Genomic DNA, 24,137 nt, shown 5'->3' on the forward strand with positions numbered 1-24,137 from the left:
GTTGGCAAACAAATAAACCCTGACGGGTTTAATCCTCCCTTACTGTGTACCCCACAAAGAAAAAAAAAAAATTGCCTATAGTTCTACTTTAAAGCAGCCCATGTTTTTGAATGGTCACCAAAGGGGCATATGCAGTATTCTTGGCAGCACACCACAATATGTCTTTTGGTGAGATGTGTTAGGGGTTATCATTGATAATGGCAACTCGATACATGGCAGTACACCGCAGTACACACAACTTTCTGACTCATGTGAAAAAGGGGTCATGTACATTTTCAGGGCCATTTTGGTACGTTGGTAGCCCATTCATAATGGATGTGCTGCCTTAAAGGGTAACTCCACTTCCGTGGCAAAATAAATAGCAAATAATATTAATATATATACAATTACAGCACAAGTCACATTGTGATTGAATGTTACTCTCAATGGGAAATCACAATCTAAAGGGATGCAGACTCTACAACCTTCCTCATTAGAGCCCTGCAGGTGCAGCAGTTGATTGAGAATTATAAAATTACTCCCATATAGATTCACTCACACACGCACATAGACAAAGACAAACAGCTATTTTTTATAGATCACACAGAGGGGGTATTTTTTATTTTTTGGAGATTTTAACCACTTGCCGACTGCCTAACGACTATTTACGTCGGCAGTCAGCCCCTCACAGGCAAAGTGACGTAGGTCTAGGCGCGCTCCCGCTCACTCACGGACCCCCCACGCGAGTGAGCGGCGGACCCGATGTCCCCCGCTCACTCGCGATCGTCGGTTACACCGGGAGAAAGGCAGGCGGCTAATGTAAACACAGCCGCCTGTCATTCTCCCCTGTGTAACAGCAGAGATCATGCGGTCCAGCTATGTAGGACCGTAGATCTCTACTGTTACATCACTAGCCACATCCAATCACAGTTAGAAGCACGCCCCTAGGGACACACTTAACCCCTCCTTCTCAAATAAAGTTAACCCCTTCCCTGCCAGTGTCATTTTTACAGTAACAGTGCATATGTATAGCACTGATTACTGTAGTAATGTCACTGGTATGCCCAAAAGTGTAAAAAATGTCAGTCAAGGGTCCGATCTGTCCGCCCCAATGTCGCAGTCCCGCAAAAAAAATCACAGATCGCCGCCATTACTCATTAAAAAAAAAAACAATAAAAATGACAAAAATCTTTCCCTTAGTTAGTAAACACAATAACTTTTGCGCAAACCAATCAAAATACGCTTTTTGAGATTTTTTTTACCAAACATATGTAGCAGAAAACAAATTGGCCTAAAATGTTAAAAATTTTTGATTTTTACATTTTTCTTGGGGGGAATTTCATATAAAAAAATGTGAAAAATATTGTTATTTTTGCAAAATTGTCGCTCTTTTTTTGTTTATAGCGCATGATCAAAAAATTGCACAGGTGATCAAATACCACCAAAAGAAAGCCCTATTTGTGGGAAAAAAAGAACGTCAATTTAATTTGGGTACATCGTCGCACGACCACGCAATTGTCCTTTAAAGTCACGCAGTGCCGAATCGCAAAACAGGCCCTGGTTAGGAAGGGGGTAAAATCTTCCGGGGCTTAAGTGGTTAAGCAATGCACGTTATTATGTGACAGAGTGCCTTAACCACTTTAAGACTGGAAGGATTTGCCCCCTTCCTGACCAGGCCCTATTTTGCGATTCGGCACTGTGTTACTTTAACGGACAATTGCGTGGTCGTGCAGCGCTGTATCCAAATAGGATTAATGTCCTTTTCCCCCACAAACAGAGCTTTCTTTTGGTGGTATTTGATCACCTCTGCGATTTTTTGATCATGCGCTATAAACAAAAAAAGAGCGACAATTTTGAAAAAAATAATAATATTTTTCACATTCTGCTATATGACATGCTCAAAAAAAATGTGTTTTCTGCTACATATTTTTGGTGAAAAAAATGGCAATAAGCGTATTTTGATAGATTTGCGCAAAAGTTATCATGTCTACTAACTATGGGAAAGATTTATGTTATTTTTTTTGTTTTTTGTTTTTTTTACTAGTAATGGCGACAATCTATGATTTTTTTTGCGGGACTGTGACATTGCGACGGACAGATCGGACACCTGACTGACATTTTTGACACTTTTGGGGGGACCAGTGACATTACTACAGTAATCAGTGCTAAAAAATATGCACTGTTACTGTAATAATGACATTGGCAGGGAAGGGGTTAAAATTAAGGGTGATCAAGGGGTTAAATGTGAGCCTAGGGGAGTGATTCTAACTGTGGGGGAGACGGCGTTGCTTCTGAAATGACCATAGAGACCTGTGATCCTATATAGAAGGATCACATGAGCTCTGTGATCATTTCAGGGAGAACAGTCAGCTGTGTTTACAACAGCTGACTGTTCTTCTTTCTCAGCGGGGAACGAGCGCGGGTCTCAGGTGGCAATTGGAGCTGCCTGCCCGCTGCATCTGCTTCCCCGCTGACAAGCGGGGGTGGGAGCGCACCTCCAGCGGCACGTGCTCACCCTCTAGCCTCCCAAGAGTGAGCACAGAACATGTACGGCGATTCGCCTGGGAGCAGCCGCAGTACATCTGCAGCAAGCGGTCCTAAAGTGGTTAACACACCCAACGGACCACATAGGTCTAAACAGTTCGATTATACAAGCCAGAAAATTAGTTGGGACCTCATGAAGAGAACTAGTGCATAAAAACAAGGGTTTGCTATGTTTGTGCTGTAGCTCCACCCCAGACTGATGTTTAATTTGTGGGCCTTCCTATGGGGAGACCAGCAGAACATACAGCCTTACAGGTGCATCTAAACAAATTTGAATATTATCAAAAAATTATTTATTTCAGTAATTCAATTCAAAAAGTGAAACTCATATATTATCTAGATTCATTACACACAAAGTGATACAGTGCATACGGAAAGTATTCTCAGCACTTCACTTATTCCACATTTTGTTATGTTATAGCCTTATTCCAAAATGGAATACATTTATTATTCTCCTCAAAATTCTACAAATACCCCATAATGATAATGTGAAAAAAGTTTGTTTAAAATCTTTGCAAATTTATTAAAAACAACAACAAAAAAAAATCACATGTACATAAGGCCCTGTTCACACCTGAGCGTTTTTCAGCTCGTAAAATGCTCATCTCTCAAATCTCGTAACGCCCAACAAGCAAAATCCCATTCATTTCAATGGTCCTTGTTCACATATGAGCATTGTGTCACCTGAAGCAAAATGCTTGAAGCACAAAAAAGTACACAAGCTTTTTTTTTGGCAGATTACAGGTGTTTTTGTTGGATGTCAATGCTTGCCTCCAAACAACTGCAAAAAATGCCTGAAAAACGTCCCAAAAAAACGCCTGAAAATGATACACTCGGGTATGAATGGAGCGCAAGTATTCACAGCGTTTGCCCAATACTTTTGTAGCACGACCTCTTGGTGGCTGCTGGTTAGTGGACTATCCTCTGCACTCCCTGGACCCTTTAAAACATCCCACCCGCTCGGCACTATAGGTTCAGTCATTTTCTGAAGAGTTTTGCAAGGATATGCTCAACGCAAAAGATACCAGTTTAACTGTTTACTGGAATGGAATGAGTAAAGTGAGCAATTATACAAGAAATACCAAAAATACTTATAGAACTGTTAGGGTGGTATCACTCCTCCAAAGCCCAATAATAGAGGTGAAGCTTAGAAGATTGACACCAAATAAATGTTTAACACACAAGTAATATATATAATAGGTGAAAGTGACTATAGTGTTCTTCAGTTGTAACTGCAATAACTATAACCCAGATATAACAACCTCAAGCTGTAATCTGTTTCTACCTACTCAGATCAATAATCAGTCTAAATCAATTGGCAGGATTGTATCCTATAACAGGGAGCCCCCTTTAAGAAATAAGGAAAGTGTAGTCTCTACTCTAGCAAGGCCTTGCAACTTCCTCACCGGCACTTGGAGCTCTTTATCACTCTTTGCGTGATATTTGTAATCCAAGGATAAAGAGGTTGATAAGATCCTAGCTGCTGTCAGTGTATTCTGTGTGCAAAGGTATACTTGCGGTTACAAATTTCCCCAGGCACTCTTGTGTAGCGTCAGTGTCCACACGTGACTCTCTTATCCACCGACAGAGCCTCTCCTCCTGATGCTGCGTCACAGGGAGACTCTCAGCATTCACTGTCTCAGACCGCTCGTTCAGCGCCGGCCGCTGTCCTCTCTGCTCTCTCTGGATCAGTCACTTCCCTGTGACTACCGATATCCGCTCCACTGAGGACGGGCTCTCCTCGCTCTAGGCCGCACTCTCAGGCCTCCGTCTTGGTCAGTCCTTCCACAGCTCTTCCTCTCAGGTCTCCACTCCACGAGTCCCAGAAGCAAGAGAGTGCGCACTCGGCCACGCCCCAAGTATATACTCTCTCCCATGATCCTCCGCAGGTCCACAAAGCTCCCTGGGAGTGTAGTTTGACCAGTCATCCATCTCCTAGTTTACACTCTCCTCCTCCGAACTATATCCCCCACAATCCAGTTCGTCCACTCCTAAGGTGAAGCCGATCCTACTTATAAACTCTCAAAGAAGCACCCTGACATTGTCCGGACAGCAATCCAAATATATATATATATATATATATATATATATATATATATATATATTATCAATTTCAGCTTGGCTACACTTTGTTGAAGCACCTTTGGTAGCAATTACAGCCTCAGCGTCGGTGCATAGCCATCTTCAGATCCCTCCAGAGATGTTCAATCGGGTCCAAGTGTGGGCTCTGACTGGGCTAATCAAGGAAATTCACAGAGTTGTGCCGTGGCCACTCCTTTGTTATCCTGGCTGTGTGCTTAGGGTAGTTGTCCTGTTGGAAGAAGAACCTTTGCCCCGGCCTGAGGTCCAGAGCGCTCTGGAGCAGGTTTTCATCAAGGACGTCTCTGTACATTGCTGCATTCATCTTTCCCTCAATCCTGACTAGTCTCCCAGTTCCTGCCACTGAAAAACATCCCCACAGCATGATGCTGCCACCACCATGCTTTACTCTAGGGATGGTATTGGCCAGGTGCCTGGTTTCCTCCAGACATGACGCCTGCCATTCAGGCCAAAGAGTTCAATCTTTGTTTTATCAGACCAGAGAATTTTGTTTTGCATGGTCTGAGAGTCCTTCAGGTGCCTTTTAGCAAACTCCAGGCAGGCTGTGCCTTTTACTGAGGAGTGGCTTCCATCTGGCCACTCTACCATACAAGCCTGATTGGTGGAGTGCTGCAGAGATGGTTGTTCTTCTGAAAGGTTCCCCTCTCTCCACAGAGAAACGCTGGAGCTCTGTCAGAGTGACGATCGGTTCTTGGTCACCTCCGTGACTAAGACCCTTCTCCCCCGATTGCTCAGTTTGGCCGAGTGGCCCGCTCTAGAAACAGTCCTGGTGGTTCCAAAGTTCTTCCATTTATGGATTATGGAGACCACTGTGCTCATTGGGACCTTCAATGTTGCAAAAATGGTTCTGTACCCTTTCCCATATCTGTGCCTCCATACAATCCTGTCTCGGAGGTCTACAAAGTACAAAAGTCCTTGGGCTTCTTGGCTTGGTTTGTGCTGGGACATGCACTGTTAACTCTGGGACCTTGCATAGACAGGTGTGTCCCTTTCCATGTCCAATCAACTGAATTTACCACAGGTGGACTCCAACCAAATTGTAGAAACATCTCAAGGATGATCAGTGGAAACATGATGCACCTGAGCTCAATTTTGAGTGTCATGGCAAAGGCTGTGAAGACTTAAGTACATGTGATTTTTTTTATTTTTAATAAATTTGCAAAGATTTTAAACAAAACTTCTTTCATATTGTCATTACAGGGCATTTTTTTTAGAATTTTGAGGAAATAATAAATTGAATCCATTTTGGAATAGGACTGTAACATAACAAAATGTGGAAAAATTGAAGCGCTGTGAATACTTTCCGGATACACTGTATATTTCAAGCATTTCTTTCTTTTAATTTTGAGGATTATGGCTTACAGCTAGTGAAAACCCAAAATTCAGTATCTCAGAAAATTAGAAAAGTTTGTCCATGTACAGTAGAGTATGCACTCAACACTTGATCGGGACTCTTTTTGCATGATATACTGCATTAATGCGGTGTGGCACGGAGGCGATCCTCCTGTGGCACTGCTGATGTGATATGAAAGCCCAGGTTGCTTTGATAGTGGCATTCAGCTCGTCTGCATTTTTGGCTCTGGTTTCTCTCATCTTCCTGTTGACAATACCCCTCAGATTTTTTATGGGGTTAGGTCAGGCAATTTTGCTGGCCCACCAAGCACAGTGATACCATGATCATTAAACCACGTATTGGTACTTATGGCAGGTACCAAGTCCTGCTGGAAAATGAAATCAGTATCTCCAAAAAGCTGGTCAGCAGAGGAAAGTATGAAGTGTTCTAGAATTTGCTAGTAGAGGGCTGCGTTTACTTTGGACTTGATAAAACACAGTGGACCAACGCCAGCAGATGACATGGCTCCCCAAACTATCACTGACCGTGGAAACTTCACACTGCACCCCATGCAACTTGGATTTTGCACCTCTCATTCTTCCTCCAGACTCCGGGATCTTGATTTCCAAATGAAATGCAAAATTCACTTTAATCCGAAGAGGACTTTGGACCAATGAGCAACAGTCCAGTCCTTTTTCTCCTTAGCCCAGGTAAGACGCTTCTGACATTGTCTCTGGTTCAGGAGTGGCTTGACATAATGAAAGCAACCATTGTAGCCCATGTCCTGGATATGTCTGTGTGTGGTGGCTCTTGAAGCACTGACTCAAGCCGTACTTCATTCCTTGTGAATCTCCCCCAAATTCTTGAATGGCTTTTGCTTCACAATCCTCTCAACGCTGCGGTTATCCCAGTTGCTTGTGCACCTTTTTCTACCACACTTTTTCATTTCACTCAACTTTCCATTAATATGCTTGGATACAGCACTCTGTGAACAGTCAACTGTTGGGAAATATTTCTGTCTGATGGCTAAGGAACCCCACGAAGCTTCGGGAACACACAATGAACCACACACGGGTAGATTCAATACATGTTCAATTTATTCAGGGAAAGTCCCGAGCATATATACAATTTAGAACAAAGAACATTAGTCATGATCATGAGACGTGCACATAGTACAGAGTGGCATGAACACATTCTCAAGAAACCAGAGACTGGAAACAGATAACAAAAGTTTTTCTCAAAACTTGATGAGAACATTGCAGATATCAAGCAGAAACACATTTTTCAGTATTTGACTCCTTCTTAACTCTGTAATGCCTCCCAGGCCCTGTCATCAGCCTTTTGGATCATTTTATTGATCTTCTTGAGGGTACATGTAAGGTAACCGTTATCAAGAACCAAAAGTACTAAAACTATTACACAGATTGCATTGCAAGAGGGTATAGCATGCTTTTGACTATTTGGTTACCTGTTGGTGACCATCCTATAAATACATCATACCAACTATGTTGCAAATCCTGTGATAACTTAGAAGTTGCTGCTAGCAATTTTCCTTCCATAACAGTGGTACTGATTATGGATTGGTATATGGTAAGATTATAGGTTCTTAGGTGTCTCAATGATTCCTTTCGTGTCTTCCGAATGTCTACAATGTTCTGGATGGGCAAATTATATTTATGTAAAGGTAAAACATCTCCTTTCCAATATATATTATGCTATTCTTCTATCAACCGGTCAAAAATAAATGTTTCATTTCCCCAAACCATACTAGACAAATTCCGGATACATCCTGAAAAAGGCAATTAAGAATCTACTCGATATATATTGACCAGTACACATGTTGCCTGTGGTTGTCCTACTTCAAAGAACACTGTATTCTCCTGGGTATAGTTTCCATTTACATGAATTCACATGATGTGAAAGTAACAAGGTTCAAACACTGGAGACCTATGTGTACATACTAGGCCTTTATCTGATTTAACACAATTGTGTACATTATATGTTTTGTTTTGACCTTCGGCTATATAACCTCCATTATATTGTGGCTCCCACCATGTAAGTGTGTCTGTTGTGAGATCTGGCAAAGGGATTGGTAATAACTGGATTTTTGCCTTACCAAAAAATCCTTTTCTCTGATATTCATTGACGGACACAGTTCCATATCTTCTTTGACCCTTGGTTATGCTGCTCTCCATAGGAGTAGGACACTAGGCAGAAACAAGTTTGACTACGCCTATAGGGCAGTCCTAGAATGTATACTCCCACTTCCTGCTATAGGACTTCCGTTTTGTAACAAGCAGTGTCAGAAGAATACATAACCCAACAGAGGGGTGGGTGCTGTGTCCATCAATGAACATCAGAGAAAATGATTTTACTGTAAGACATAAATCCAGTTTTCTCTTTTGTTCATTGACATACACAGCTCCATATTTATTTGACCCTTGGGACATCCCAAAGCAGTGTCAACATGAGGGGTGGGAAAACACAGCAATACACATAATTTCCAAAAGGGCTAAACATAGCCAACCAGGTAAACCAGAAGCTTAACCAGAAACAACTGGAGTTCACCAACCAGAAAAAATAAACCCTCAAGAGGCAGGAGCCTCTGCAACAGCAGCCTGTAAAACTTTGCCGCCAAACACATCATCTGCAGATGTAAGTACATCCACCTTGAATAGGCCTGCACCACCGTCTGCCTGATCCATCTGGAAATGGTCGCACTAGATGCGGCCTGCCCCTTATGAGACCCATCCATAACGACAAACAAGGAATCCGATTTCTGAATTTACTCAGTCGCCGCCAGGTACACCCTGATTTCCCGAACAACATCAAGGGAATGTAAAGCAATTTCTTTAGGATGTTTTGGCTTAGGGCACAAGGAAGGTAACACAATGTCTTCATTCAAATGGAAACCCGAGAGGACCTTAGGAAGGAAGGACTGACAGGGACGCAGCACTACTTTGTCCCTGTGATCCCTGTTGTCCCTGGTCCTGTCCCACCAGGTAAGGTGACTGACAGGACATCGCAGCCAGCTCCAACACCCTGCGTGCAGAAGTAATAGCCACCAAGGCCACCTTCTGTGACAGAGTAAGCAGAGAAAGTTCACAAATATTTTCAAAAGACGGTTTTTGAAGAATCAACAGTACCAGATTGAGGTCCCACGGAGGTACCAGGGACCTTACCAGAGGAGCCAAATGGCAAAACTCCTGAACGAAAGTGTGAACCAAAGAATTGGCAGCCAGCGGCCGTTGTAAAAAAATTGCCAAGGCAGAAATCTGGCCCTTGATGGCACCCAGTGCCAAACACTGATCTACACCCTGTTGTAGAAACTCCAGCAGATGGGACACCGAAAAGGAAAGGGGAGAAACCCCTGAGACTCACACCAAGAAATGTACGCCCTCAAAACTCGATGATAATCCTTCCTAGAAGTAGATTTTCTAGCTTTTAACAGTGTAGGAATCACCTAATCCGACAACCCTCTATCCTTCAATACCTGGCTTTCGATAGCCAGTCCAATAAAGCCAGCAACCGTAAAACAGGATGGAAGATCAGCTCTTGAGACAAAAGATCTTCTCTGAGAGGGATTCTCTTCAAGGAGCATCAGCTACCAGCCCTAAGAAGACCAGCGAGGCCAGTCTAGAGCCACCAGAATGACTGGAATCCCTTCTGGCTTGATTCTGCGCAGAAATCTTGGCAGAAGCTGTAGTGGAGGAAAAGCGTAAATCAGATGATACTGACATCAAGGGGCCACCAGAGTGTCAGTGGCATCTGCCAAAGGATCCCTGGGATCTTGCCACAAACATCTGAACCTTCTGGTTGAGACGAGAGGCCAACAGGTCCACATCGGGAATCCCCCATCTGAGACACAGTTGCTGAAACACTTGCAGGTGAAGAGAACATTGCAAAAGGAAAGAGTTCCCCTAATTGGGACTTTAAAGGCACGTGGAAGTAGAGAGATAAGTAAATATTCAATAATGGCTTTATTAGATACAAAAAATCAGAAATAATAAACTTAAAAACATTGTACAAGCGTGGGGCAGATACAGAAAAAGCTTGTGGCGCTAGAACATATAACCCGACATGTTTCAAAGACAAATGCTTGCTCCTTCTTCAGGGGTAGTTCATAGCGGTACTATAGCTGATCATATCTGAGATTTACATGCTTGTACACAGGTTAAAAACATCTGGTTGGGCTGAATCTTGTCTGGCGGTGTATGGCAGTGTAGATTTTAATCAAGTTTGTAAAAGCCACTGAAAGCACGGACAGGTGAATGCCTCACATGTGAATGGCCATCTGAAGTCCTAAAAGGAGGAAGCCAGGAGCCTCACTATATGGGTGTGTCGTCCAGTGTGAATGCCACCAATCTTAAGATGGTGAAAAACAGTGTGCACATCCTCTCCAGCCAGCAACCAGCACAAGCACTTGCACTTTTCTCCCCCTTTTTGGCACTGAAGTTTATTTTATGCAGCTAAGTCACATATGAACTCTGATTGGACTTATTTTGGCACTTATTTGCACTTTAAGGCACTTATGTGATTTGATTCTTTTACAATTTGATACTCTATGACTATTTATTGATTTTACACTGTATTATTGTGTGATATACCACCATCCATTTTATGGTATTTATTGAGTCACAAAGTCATCAATTTATTTTTATTCATCGTTTTATATACTTCTATTGACCTCACACACTTTATCCAGGTTGTTGACAAGCAATTGTCTACCCCGGTCCCCAACAGCAAGCGCTATATTAATCCCAACTACTTTGGGATTTTCTTTACTCATTCTAAACCTATTCTATAGCAGCTGCTATCACCACCCCCTCCCCTCATTTATTTATTTATTTATTTATTTATTCATATTTATCACCCCCCCCCCCCTCCTAGTAGGCCATCCATAGGCACGAAGAATATACACCTATTGGTGTAATTACCTTTTATTACCAGGATAAAAGTACTCCATGTGCGGCATCCAGGAAGGTGAGAGACCCAGGAGTCAGCACCAGGGGATACGGAGGGGCTCCCACAGCTGAAATGGCCATCCAGGAGGCTCCTCTGTAATGGCCCCCGCTGATGTCAATGCCGGACCAACACAAAATGGCCGCTGGACTATACAAAAATGCAGGCCACAACAAAATGGTGGCAAGGTGGTAAAATGGTGGCCCCGTGCGGCTCCCAGGGGCCCAGGCAAGGCACTAAAAGGAAAGGGGGAACAGGGCAGGAGCCCCCACCAGGTACAGTTCCCCCCCAGCCGATCACACAGTCACCAGGGGCTTACCCCCCCCCCCCTGCGCTCATCATCAGTACAGCGCCCTGCCCCAGAAAGCAGCCCAGACCGCAACACTACCCCATGATAGGAGGGGAGGGGGGGTGCATGAGGGACTAGATGACTTACTAGGGCACAGGGGGACCTAATGGGGAGGAGGGGAACCCGGGGGTCCAACCATCCCAGGGAGGAGCCCATGCCCACCCCAAAACCCTCCAGGGGTAGAGGGGGGACAGCTACTCACCATATCAGGAACCAGACAAGAACTGCTCCAGACAGAACCCCTCGCCATCAAAATTGGGGGCTGTCGGCTAGGAGGAACGCTGCAACCGTTGCAGTCTGCGGTCGTATGCGACCTCATGAGACGTTTAACTCACAGGCCAGCCAATCCAGTGGGGCTATGTCATGGCCAACCTAGTGCGGAGCTGTGGTCTGCGCACACTCCCTGGCCAGACTGGGGTGACCACTGGATCTTGATTATCCAGCCCATCTTCCAGTCCGGCAGTTGATTGTAGATCTCACAGGAAAAAACCCAGGAGAAAACAAATCTATCTGATAGGAAAAAAATTGCCAGGACCAGAGATCCCAGCAATAACTAGAATACTTGCCAACTGTCTCGTTTTTGCTGGGACAGTCCCAGCAAATAGGAGCCTGTCCCGAGTGATTTACATTGTCCCATTACGGGCAGCCAGTGCCAGTAAAACAAAACAAAAATGGTTGCGGGCTGACATCATAACTGCGCATGCGCTTTTTTCCGACACCTGCCGGGCGGGCGCATGCGCAGTAACGTATTGGAGCCATTTTTAAATCAAAGGTGCTCGTTCTCGGCAGCCGGCACCGGCCGCCACAGCGGAGCAGAGAAGGGCCCCTGGAGAGTGAAGACACATTCACAGACATGAAGGAAGGTAGGATGTGAGAAAGGGAAGGTATGTGATGGCGCTGCCTAAAGGTAAAATATCACATATGCAAAGCAACAGTATCTACTAACATGACATGTGAGTAACGTGTCAAATGTGCTCAGGTGTGACCATACAAAAAATGTAATATGTAAATATAAATAAAATGTAAGGTGTAACCAAGTACGATAAACTCTAATTATAACAGATAGTATAATTAGGTTTTATCGTACTTATTTACACCTTGCACTTTATTTAGGTTTACATATTACATTTTTTGTATGGTCACACCTGGGCACATTTGACACTTTAGAATTACAGGGAATTGTGATGAGAATTTTAAGCTTTAGGCCCCTTTCACACTATCCGTCCATCGAACGGATTCCGTTTTTCTCAGCGGGGGATCGAGCCGCCGATCCCCCACTGAGCAGGAGGATGACAGCTATGTCTCCGCGCTGTGTGCGGAGACACAGCTGTCAGTTCCCCATGCATCTCTATGGGGGAAATCGGATAGGAACGGACCGTTGGTCCGTTCTCATTCGATCCCGTCCCATCCGATGGACGGATGGAAAATAGGGTTTCCATCCATCCAGATTTGACGGATTGGATCGGAACGGATGACAGCGGACATGGGGGGGGACCGTTCAGATCCGCCAAAAAAACGGACAAGCGGATCTGAACAGTCCGCCTGTGTGAAAGGGGCCTTAGGCAGAAGTAGTGCAGCTGAATGAGAGAATTATTCCAACTATGCTACTTTGGCCTTAAGTTTGAAATTCCCTTTTCAGGGGGGCGTGACTAGAAGCGAGCCGTGCTGGATGTATTTCTCATGAGCTCCGCCAGAGAAACACAGTAATCCATCCGCATCAGCTCTGTTTCCCCGGCGATCAGCCAGCAGACACCACCGCTGCCTTGTACAACTTGCCCTGAGTCCATCGGTGCCCCCGTAGTTTATCCTGGGTGCCCGGATTACTGGCTGTGCCGTTTGCAGCCTACAAGAGGCCTCCCGCCATCCCTAGCCAGCGGGGTAGAGTTGTGCGGGCCCCGGCGGCGATCACAGCTAATCCAGCCCAGCATCAGTGGTCTACTGGGACTCATCATCAGAACCTCTGGCCCCTGCAAATAAAGAAATGCTGCAACAGCCGATATCCTGCCGCCAGACAGATCGTGGCCTGCACCGCTACCTGCCGCCTTCCAGCCGCCGCCATCTTGGCGGATACAGCCCCGCAGTTGTCCCACCAGAACGTGGGTAAGACTCTTTTCTGCCTATAATCTGGGGGTGCAGCCTCACTGACATACTGTCCAGGAGGCCTGAGGAACTCAGTTTCTAGGTGAATGCTGAGGAACGTGTCTCCGCACCACCAAACCACAAAATTAAAGCGACAGAGGCCTCAATTATATTCTCCTGCAGAGAATTGGACCAGACGTTTTACATTACCTTCAGCAGCGGTCCAGCTCATATTATCCACTTCGTTTGTGCACGAGTATATCTCACAGCATACCACTTCTGCGCTCCTGCAACCATCATATGCTAATTCCATGTTTAACCATCCTTTTTACTTATAGTGAGTACTAAGCCTTTCAGAATGGGATATACTTTCTGGGGCGCAGGAGTGGCACGGGACGATATGGTCGTTTAAATTCACAACTCCATCGCTTCCAGGGGCCATAAGAACACCGCCAGACACTCAAGATTAGCACCCCCTGAGACCTGCAGACACTGTATGTCTTTCACCTGAAAAAAGCATCGCAAATTACCTGAGAAATCTTTAATGCACTTCCTTCTGAGGACAAGGGAGCGCTACAGCATGGCTCAAGATGGCGCTGGCTGTCCCACTGCTACAGAGGAGAAAACTGTCAAAACCTCTCAACAAATCTCTTCACAGCAGACCACATCTAACAGTAATTACAACACACCGCTCACCAAAACTGACTTGGAGGACAGTTTGGAGGCCATGTATACTAAACTGGCCTCTAAATTTCAATCCAAACTCCACAAAAAAGCAAACACACTGTCACAGGAGATTTCAGCCCTGGGTAACAGAACAGACAGGCTTGAGACAAAACATGAGGAATTATACTTTGCATACAAAGAGCTCAGTAGAGATCATGAAGCACTGAATAATGCTTTCACACAACTCCAGTCTCATGTTGAGGACCTGAACAATAGAAATAGACAGAATAACCTGAGGCTGAGGGGTATCTCTGAGTCTTATGCCGAACTAGTACCAACTGTTACTCGTCTGTTCAAATCACTGTTACCTGATCATGCTGATAATCAATTTATTTGTGACTGCATTCCCTGGGCTCTCAGACCAAAACCATCAGCAGACAAACCACCCAGAGATATAATCAGTGGCGGCTGGTGCTCAAATTTTTTGCAGAGATCAGCGTGCGTGCCCCCAATGCAGTGACCAGCATACATGCCCCCAATGCAGAGATCAGCGTGCGTGCCCCCTTACTTACCTTGAGCAGCGGCGACGGGCGGCTTCTCCTTAGTGTCCCAGCATCAGCTTCTCATCAGTCCCGGCGGCGCGTCTCCTCCAGTCCTCCCGCTCCCGCCTCCTCCTCGGCCAATGGCATGGGGTTTGCCTTGCGGCCAATCAGGAAGCGCGTATCGGACTGCTCTGCGCCCCGGCTCCACCCTTTGCATCACCCTATTAGAGCCTCTGGCTCTAATCAGGTGGTTTAAAAAAAAAAAACCCATTAAGGTCCACGCATCTGGCGCCCCTGCATGCAGATTAAGGAGCCGGACGCATGGATGGGGGGGGGGGCGGCGCCCCTGCACCCTCAATAGACCGGCCGCCACTGGATATAATTCTCTGCATGAAGGACTGTCTCATAAAAGAGGAAATTCTTAAGAGCTGCCAGAAACTCCCAAAATATCCTGATTGACGGTCATAAGCTGCAAATATACCCTGATATTTCACAAGCAACTTTGGAGAGGAGGCAGGGTATGAGAGATATCACAGCAGTTTTACAATCAGCCCGTCTGAGGTACCATTGGGGGTTCCCTTTCAAGCTTAGAATTCCTCATAATGGATCCTCATATACAGCTACAAACATATCAGAAGGTCAGGAAATCCTGGTCAAACTGGGATTGCTAGACCCCTCAGCCTTTCCCTTCCTTCTCGCCAGGATTGTCCCCTCTTTGGCAGACACCAGCTTCCAGAAGAGGCCACCGAAGAATCAGGAACGAGATTGGATAAAGTGGTGACAATTAATTTTTGTAGATGCTCAGTACCAATTCTCATGTCTAACTGATACACTTTTTCACATGGGTTTAATATTTTAAATTTAACAATCCCTCAAATGGAACAGAAGAAATAAGAGATATAGCTGGATAGTGGATTAACAACTCCCACCATCTCCCCCTGCATTATAAAGTTTTTTTTTTTGCAAGCTCCAAAGAAATATGTCTCTGATGAATTTATTTATCCCTCTGCTATTCACTGGCAAGTGGGCAAAACCTTTATCAGTCACGCCGAGATGATTGCCGCTACATGGTTTCCTATACCCCTTTTACTACAGATAATTGTTGGGATAACTTTAATAACTTACTCTGGATGGACATTTATGTTGCAAACTGACAACTAGCGCTACATGGCATTTGATAGAAGACACAGAATCATCATTTTGAAGAGACACTGGAGCATTGCAAAGTCTATCTCACTTCTTCTTCCCTGTTTTTAAGATACTATGCAAATTTGCAGACACTTCTCCAAAAATATCTATCCTACAACAACTACATATTAATTTGAGGTTGACATTCCACTGTTTTGCACAATCTGCATAATTTCTGTTTATAATATCAGTTCGGTGGAAGTATATGTTTCCCCCACTCAGCTCACGCGGTGCTGTCTGGTTCTACATTTGAGCTAGTGGCATCTGGTTCGCTGTTTAGGAGAAAGTTTTTCTCCGGTTAAATTTTTTATTCAGTAACCTACTGGTTTACTGATCCAGTTATAAATAATGTTCATTTGTTTCTATTTCAATATAGACGAGGTGATGACAAATTTATTTCAATTTTTTTTTATGTTATTATCTATCTGGCAATTTTCTTTTTCCTTTAACTATATTGCAGACAAATCTTTTTTTGGGCACTTTTATGAGCTTTGTTATATTCACCATACAAGGTTAATGTCTAGGTATTGCAATATCTCATGGACTTGGGTTCTATCTCTGATTATCCCTCTCAGGCTAACTTTGTAAATCTAGTGTAAAATTAATATTAGATATATTTCCCACAATGTACAAGGATTTAACTCACCCAACAAGAGGCATAAAGCCTTTCATCATTATAAACGGATAGGTGCTAAAATTATACTCGAAACCCACTTTGCGGAAGCCAGTCACCCCAAATATTTTCACAGATCTTACAATCAAGCTTTTTATACACTATTTTCTTCTAAGAGTAGAGGAGTAGCTATATTCATACATAATACATTCCCCTTCGAAGCCCAAGACATATATAAAGATAAAAATAGAAGATATCTTATATTAAAAGGGCGCATTTAAGGAAGGAACTTACAATTGCAAATTTATATGCCCCTAATGGTTCCTCAACACAATTTTTTTCAGGAATTCTTTACCATCCTGGAAAGATACCACTCTTCTCACATTCTTCTAGGCGGGGACTTTAATATGGCAGCACATCCTACCTTAGATAGATAGAAGTAACCCGACAACTATCTCCAAGATTTTCCCGAAATCTCTTGCTAGAAAACTCAATGAGATGCAACTAATAGATACTTGGCGCACATTAAACGTAGGAGCAAGGGAATACACATTTTTTTCGGTAGCAAAATTCCCAGCCATTGTACTGGATGTGGGTCCGTCTGGGTTACCGCTAACAACAGCAACACATTTAAGCATGTTCTCCAAGTGTGAGCACTGAGACAATGACCAGTCCAGTATCTTTGGGTTTTTATGTTTTTTAAGAACTTGGATGGGAGAAGGGATGAGTGGGATACTCCTCTAGCTCGACTATGCACAATTTACTGGGGACAACTGAAAAATGCCTGTTGGGGCTGACTTGATGCCGGTCAACGCCGGTTAATGCTGGTTAACTATGGCCTGCTGCCTGTTAACACTGAACTGACTTCTGATCACCTTCTTGTGACTCAAAGTCCTTTTTGTAGCTCCCTTTGGCAGTCCTTGCTGAGGTAGCTACTTTATCACTGCTGCACTGCTGAACACTTGTACACTTCAGGGCTCATAGAAACATAGAAACATAGAATGTGTCGGCAGATAAGAACCATTTGGCCCATCTAGTCTGCCCAATATATCTGAATCCTATGAATAGTCCCTGGCCCTATCTTATATGAAGGATAGCCTTATGCCTATCCCATGCATGCTTAAACTCCTTCACTGTATTTGCAGCTACCACTTCTGCAGGAAGGTTATTCCATGCATCCACTACTCTCTCAGTAAAGTAATACTTCCTCATATTACTTTTAAACCTTTGCCCCTCTAATTTAAAACTGTGTCCTCTTGTGGTAGTTTTTCTTCTTTTAAATATGCTCTCCTCCTTTACCGAGTTGATTCCCTTTATGTATTTAAAAGTTTCTATCATATCCCCTCTGTCTCTTCTTTCTTCCAAGCTATACATGTTAAGGTCCTTTAACCTTTCCTGGTAAGTTTTTTCCTGCAATCCATGTACTAGTTTAGTAGCTCTTCTCTGAACTCTCTCTAGAGTATCGGCTCGCACCGGCACCCTATCTCACACACTTATCTTCAGGGCTTAGACACTGGCACCCCCTTTCCTAAGCCTTCTCTACTGGCTAGCTGGCTCCCGGATCCCTCTGACCTTCTGGAGTGGTTCCCTCTCCTAGGCAGACCCCTGGGCTGTTATCAGTACTCATGACACTGCTTTTCTGGAAACTTCTGCCCAGCAGCTCCACTCAGTCCACAGCACTCTAGATCCCCCTCTGCAGCTCAGCTCAACTTTCCGTCCTCTAGGCCGACTGCCCAGGACACTTTCCTCACGCTGACAGGAGGAGAGACAGCCATCACCCCCCTCCTGGGACTCTGCTTCCCGCCAAAGACACTCTGTCATGTGCTCCCCTCAGACCTATACCCCGTCCCAGGATGCATTGCGGCAGAATCTTTCCTTCTGGGATAGATACAAGCCCTGGTGTGCTATTGGTCAGGTTTCCTCCACTGTCCAATAAGAGTCCTCATTGGACATAGTGGGGAGACTCCCCAAACTCAACAGGCACACTTGGAGAACACATGACAGCCTAGCTGAACAATCAGGCCCCCCTGATAAGCAGACAGGGCCTCCCTTATGGTTTTCCTAGCACCCACCTAGGAGGGTGCTGCATCTCTTACCCCCATAACTCCTCAGCGAGATTGGACTATATTTTTTGCTCCAAATTATTCTAACGAACTCGCTTTCTGCAGCTATATACCACTGTGTTTGGTCAGATCATCATATACTGTAGTATCGTTCGTCACTAAATTTATAGGTTTGACCCCCACACCATTTTCATGGAGATTAAGCGAATCTCTGATCTCAGACGCAGTGGTAGAACAAGAACTCTCGGGAGTGTTGAATTAATTTTTCCTACTTAATCAAAATCAGGATACCTCCATTACGAACACCTGGGTTACGCATAAAGCGTATATGCGAGGTAATTTAATTGTTAAAGCAGTACTCAAAAGTAAGGAACGAACAAGAAAAATCTATACCCTCACAAAGGAATTGGAAGTATTGTATAAAAATCTAAATACTCTTCATGGCAGTGAGATCAGACAAAATATAGACAAAAAAAAAAAAAGGAAAGAATTAAACAACATATCATATAATGCAGAGAAGTCTTTAAGATATTCTAAAGCCAAATTCCTCCTTCATGGCAACACTGCTTCAAAGATGTTTGCCAGAAAACTAAATCAAACAATTAAGCCACCCCATGTAAACAAATTGAACACTCCTTTGGGGTTCACTACATCACACCCTAAAGAAGTAACGATATTTGAAGAATTCTACTCTAATCTTCTCTCACCTCCCATGGATTCTTTACCTCATAATACCAAAACATGGCTTGAATCCCTTCCCATCCCTGAATTAACCTCTCCACAGGTTGACTTATTAAATGCCCCCATTACAGATGAGGAAATATTACACGGTATAAAGAATCTTAGAAACTCTTCAGCCCCAGGCCCAGACGGTTATACCGCAATATATTATAAGAAATTTGCTTCTCTTCTCGCACCGAAACTTACACTACTGTTCAATCATATCCTACAAGGAAATAAATTCCCAGAGGAGATGCTATTGGCTAATATGACACTTATTCCCAAACCAAACAAAGATTTATCCCATCCTCAAAATTACAGGCCAATATCAGTGATAAACAATGACCTTAAAATCTTTAGTAAAATACTTTCAATTAGATTATCATACCTTATTGCTACCTTAATATCCCCCAATCAGTCCGGCTTTATACCTGGTCGACAGATCACAGATAATATTAGATTAGCCAGTAATATTATTCAAGACGCAAATAAATTCAGCAAAAAATTATTACTTTTAGGCTTAGATATACACAAAGCCTTTGACAGCGTTTCATGGCAATACCTACAAATAGTGTTGTCCAGATATGGCTTTGAGGGAGAGTTTCTGAATGGATTCCTAGCGTTGTATCACAACTCTAAGACTAGAATTAGGATCCCAGGATGCAATTCTGGATTTTTTCCCGTGGGAAGAGGAACAAGACAGGGGTGCCCCCTCTCCCCTCTTCTATTCGCATTGGCTCTGGAACCACTCTCCATTGCGATCTTACAACACCCAAACATTCTAGGGCACAATAAGGGAGAAGCGACCTTTAAACTCAATCTACATGGAGACAACACTTTACTATTCCTCTCTGAACCCTCCACATCGGTTCCAAACCTACTACAACTATTGAATCTATTTGATGACATTTCAGGACTTAAAATTAACGTCTCCAAGTCTATGGCCCTTCCAATCAATTTCACCCCTTCTGAGTTGCAATCCTTGAAAAAACAGTTCTCCTTTACCTGGTCAGAAAATGCAGTCACTTATTCATATTCCCTTTCATTTCTCTGAAAAATCACTGTAATAAAATGACTATACTTCCAAAAAAATAATATCTATTCAGATCTCTTCCAATTACTCTCTCGAAAGGTTATACCTGTATTTCGAAAATCCAATCAATTATCAATAAATTTGTATGGAGTGGGAGGAGACCCAGGTATAACAAAACTATCCTTTATCAATCCAACAGATCAGGTGGATTGGCCCTTCTGCAGTTATGGGTATACTATATGTCATGCAGACTGTCACAGCTGGCCCAATGGAACATCTTAGATGTGGGTGCTGGGTGCTTTTTGAAAACATTTCTGTTACCCCTTATCTTCCAAGCTTGCTGTGCCATTGGTAATTGGGTGAGTCAGATTTCGGCTCGCAACACCATAGTCTCGGATACGATCAAACTATGGAATAAAGTGAAAAAAGCAAAGATCCTAGTCTCTAACCCCCCTCCGGGTGCCTCGTTTCTTGGGGACCCTAGATTTAGGAATGCATTTACTTCACCATCCAATTTTGAACAATGGTCGGGGGGAAACATTATCTGTCTTTCAGATTTTTATAACGGAGGTGTTTTTCTCCCATTTGATAACCTTCTCAACACTTATAATTTGCCTGCTACTGAAAAACCAAATTACTTACTAATTAAACAATTTTTTGAGTCTCTTTACCCGAGACCCACTGGATCACCGGTAACGGTATTTGAACATATCTGTTTCACAACAGCTATGGGAAGAGGCCTTATTACCATCCTTTATAACGACATTAACTCACAACCCCCAGATAAGAAACTACCCTATACGTTGAACTGGGAAGCGGATTTGGACACTAATATCTCCATTAACAATTGGAGTCTGATGTGGTCAAATTTGCGTAAATGCACATGGTCGCTGTCGGTCAGGGAGACAGCACTAAAGTTATTTACAAGATGGTACTACACACCAGTCCAATTGAATAGATTTTTTGCAGACACCTCCCCAGAATGTTTTCGAGGATGCACGCTTCCTGGAACATTATTACACATATTCTGGAGTTGTGACAAGATCAAGCAGTTGAGGTCAAAATCATAGATAAAATGGCAGGTAGAAAACTGATATTGTCTCATTACCATTGTATATTATTTCAAAACATACATGATACACCCCCGCATTTTAACCAGTAAAATAGCTCTGCACTGGAAAGAGAACTTTGTGCCACTCTCACAAGTCTTGACCAGGATAGAAGAAATAAAGCATACGGAATATTTACACCATACCATTAACAATAATAAGCAGAAAGCCGCCATAACTAGTAAAAAAAACAAAAAACAATAAAAATAAAAATGCCAAAAATCTTTCCCGTAGTTAGTAGACGCGATAACTTTTGCGCAAACTAATCAAAAAACACTTATTGCCATTTTTTTTTTTACCAAAAATATGTTGCAGAAAACTAATTGGCTTAAAATGTTAAAAAATTTTGATTTTAAATTTTTTTTTTTGGGAATGTTATATAGCAGAATGTAAAAATAATATTGTGGTTTTTTTTTTCAAAATTGTCGCTCTTTTTTTGTTTATAGCGCAAAAAAAAAAAAAAAAAAAAAATCGCACAGGTGATCAAATACCACCAAAAGAAAGCTCTATTTGTGGGGGAAAAAAAAGGATGTAAATTTTGTTTGGGTACAGCATCGCACGACTGCGCAATTGTCCGTTAAAGTAACGCAGTGCAGAATCGCAAAATAAGGCCTGGTCATTAAGGGGGAAAATCCTTCCGGTCTTAAAGTGGTTAACTGTCCTAGATCCTGGAGGACTGTTCCATTTTTTGAAAAGAATCTCCCGGGTTCATTCCTATTAAAAAAAAGTGAATAGGTGAACACTAGGCCAGGCTGAGCGAGGGTTCTCCCACTGATGATGGTGGCATTTTTATCCCTGCTGAGGCCAAGAAATTTTTACTACGCCTATTTAATTCGGTCTCTTGCACACTGATGCCTAAAAATAAAACATTTTAGGCATACGGGCATTTTTATTTTACTGATTTAAATGCAATTCATTGTTTTCAATGTGCCTATACCCATAAGCATGCACTGTGTATAGATCAGTTAAATTTATAGACACATATGAAACATTCCCACAAAAGCTAGAAGAATGTTTATGTGCATGTGTGTGAATATGTGCATTTACTATACTGACCATCCTCTTGTTTCCATACAGAAATTTTCTGCCAGGAATCTATGTTCATACATCAGTCCTGTGCCTCCTTCACATGGGCTGAAGTAGAATTCCAGGCTAAACCTAACTAGTTCACAAAAATGCTGCCTCACCCCTTGTAACCCCTATGCTGATTAATCTGTGTCCGGGCACATGATCAGCCAGCAGGGGAGGAGGGAGTGCGGACAACGAACGGTCATAGGAGCCTATAAGTGATGTCATCACTCCCAGTCATTGTTGGAGCGCTCTCTCTTCTCCCCTGCAGCCGGCACCGCTCCCCAACGACGTCAGCCGGGATGTCCTGAATGATTGGTCCAGGCTGGAGTCTGGACCAATCACAGCCAGGACAGGACTACAGTGGGGAGTGTCGGGGCGCATTGCTCTGTGCCCCGATGACACCCACAAAGGCCGCCAATCAGCGACTCTGCTGGCAGCACGTGGGATGCCAAACCCCCCCCCCCCCCCCATAGCCAGCAATAGGTCCGGCGCACCCTAGTGGGCTTTTAAATGGTTATTTAATTTATTTATTTTTTTTTGAAGATTGATTGGGGGGGCGGCGCCGCTGCGCCCCCTATCGACCGGCCGCCACTGACACACACACACACACATGTCAAATGGGAGCAGCAGCTGCCTCCTAGCTGATACGAATGGGACTGCCTGTGTATCCCATGCAGGCAAACACACTCAGGTAGGCCTGTGTAAATGAGGCCTTCAAATTCAAACTTGCAGTCTAATCATTTTCCTCTAGATCAGTGATGTCGAACCTTGGCACCCCAGATGTTTTGGAACTACATTTCCCATGATGCTCTTGCACACTGCAGTGTAGTTTAGCATTATGGCAAATGTAGTTCCAAAATATCTGGGGTGCCAAGGTTCGCCATCACTGCCCTAGATGGTTCTCCAGCTGGTTTACAGCATAAAAGAGAGTGGCTCTCCCTGCAATATTCACCTTCTGTTTGGAGCCGTCCTCCTCACTACATATTTTCTGGCACATGATGTCCTCAGTCTTGCTGGTTCAGTGACACCCAGCTTCCTTCAGACTGAGGAAATACTGTGATAGCAGGTTGTCATGGCATAGCATTGACTTCATCAAGTCCTGCCCATTACTAGGAGCATAGAGCTCCCAGCAGATTATGTAATGGTCAGGGTGTTCCTGATTCTCAGGTTCCCAAGCTGGGGGCAATTTCCAGGTGTTCTCCCCCACCCCATAGTAATGAGTGATGGTGACATACACAGCATTACACCAGGGGGCAATGTCCAGGTGTTCTCCCCCACCCCATAGTAATGAGTGATGGTGGCATACACAGCATTACACCAGGGGGCAATGTCATTCTCCCCCCACCCCATAGTAATAAGTGATGGTGGCATACACAGCATTACACCAGCAGGGTCACTAATAATTCTGAACACGGTACCTCTATTATCTGCTCCCACTGCCTCCGCCATGCTCTGTCCTTCCAGTAGCCCGGTACTAACTGCTCTGCCAACTATCAACCAACTGACGCACTCCACATCAGCTGGAGGGGGAGGGGGCTTGCTGACTACCACGTGACAGGCAGCCAATCTCTGGGAGTAACATAGCCTTAGGAGTCCTGCCCACACCATGTGCTTACAGTTTAGGGGAGGAGGCGGAGTTACTAGCAACCTCATTTTCCATTACCTCGGGAGACCCACCCACATCTCGCGCTTCCTTTGCTGATTGGGTAGGGGGAGGAGTTGCGGAATTACTAGTGACAGGGAACTCTGAATGTCTGTTACCTCAGGAGACCAGCCCACATCTCGG

The 24,137-nt window shown here is 43.9% G+C and overlaps 1 protein-coding gene across 1 annotated transcript in view; it reads right to left on the reverse strand.

The window, feature by feature from the left end:
• LOC309549169 (uncharacterized protein) overlaps positions 1 to 23,800 on the reverse strand; it is a gene marked incomplete at both ends in the record, with an annotated part of 85,013 nt that extends 61,213 nt beyond the window's left edge. The window contains one exon of the mRNA XM_082249269.1: positions 23,770 to 23,800. Coding sequence (XP_082105395.1) covers positions 23,770 to 23,800 — 31 coding nt within the window. The remainder of the gene's footprint in view (positions 1 to 23,769) is intronic.
• Between the last annotated feature and the right edge of the window lie 337 nt (positions 23,801 to 24,137).

This window comes from Pelophylax lessonae, assembly GCF_965119305.1.
Source record: "Pelophylax lessonae genome assembly, chromosome: 1".
In the NCBI taxonomy this organism is placed as follows: domain Eukaryota; kingdom Metazoa; phylum Chordata; class Amphibia; order Anura; family Ranidae; genus Pelophylax; species Pelophylax lessonae.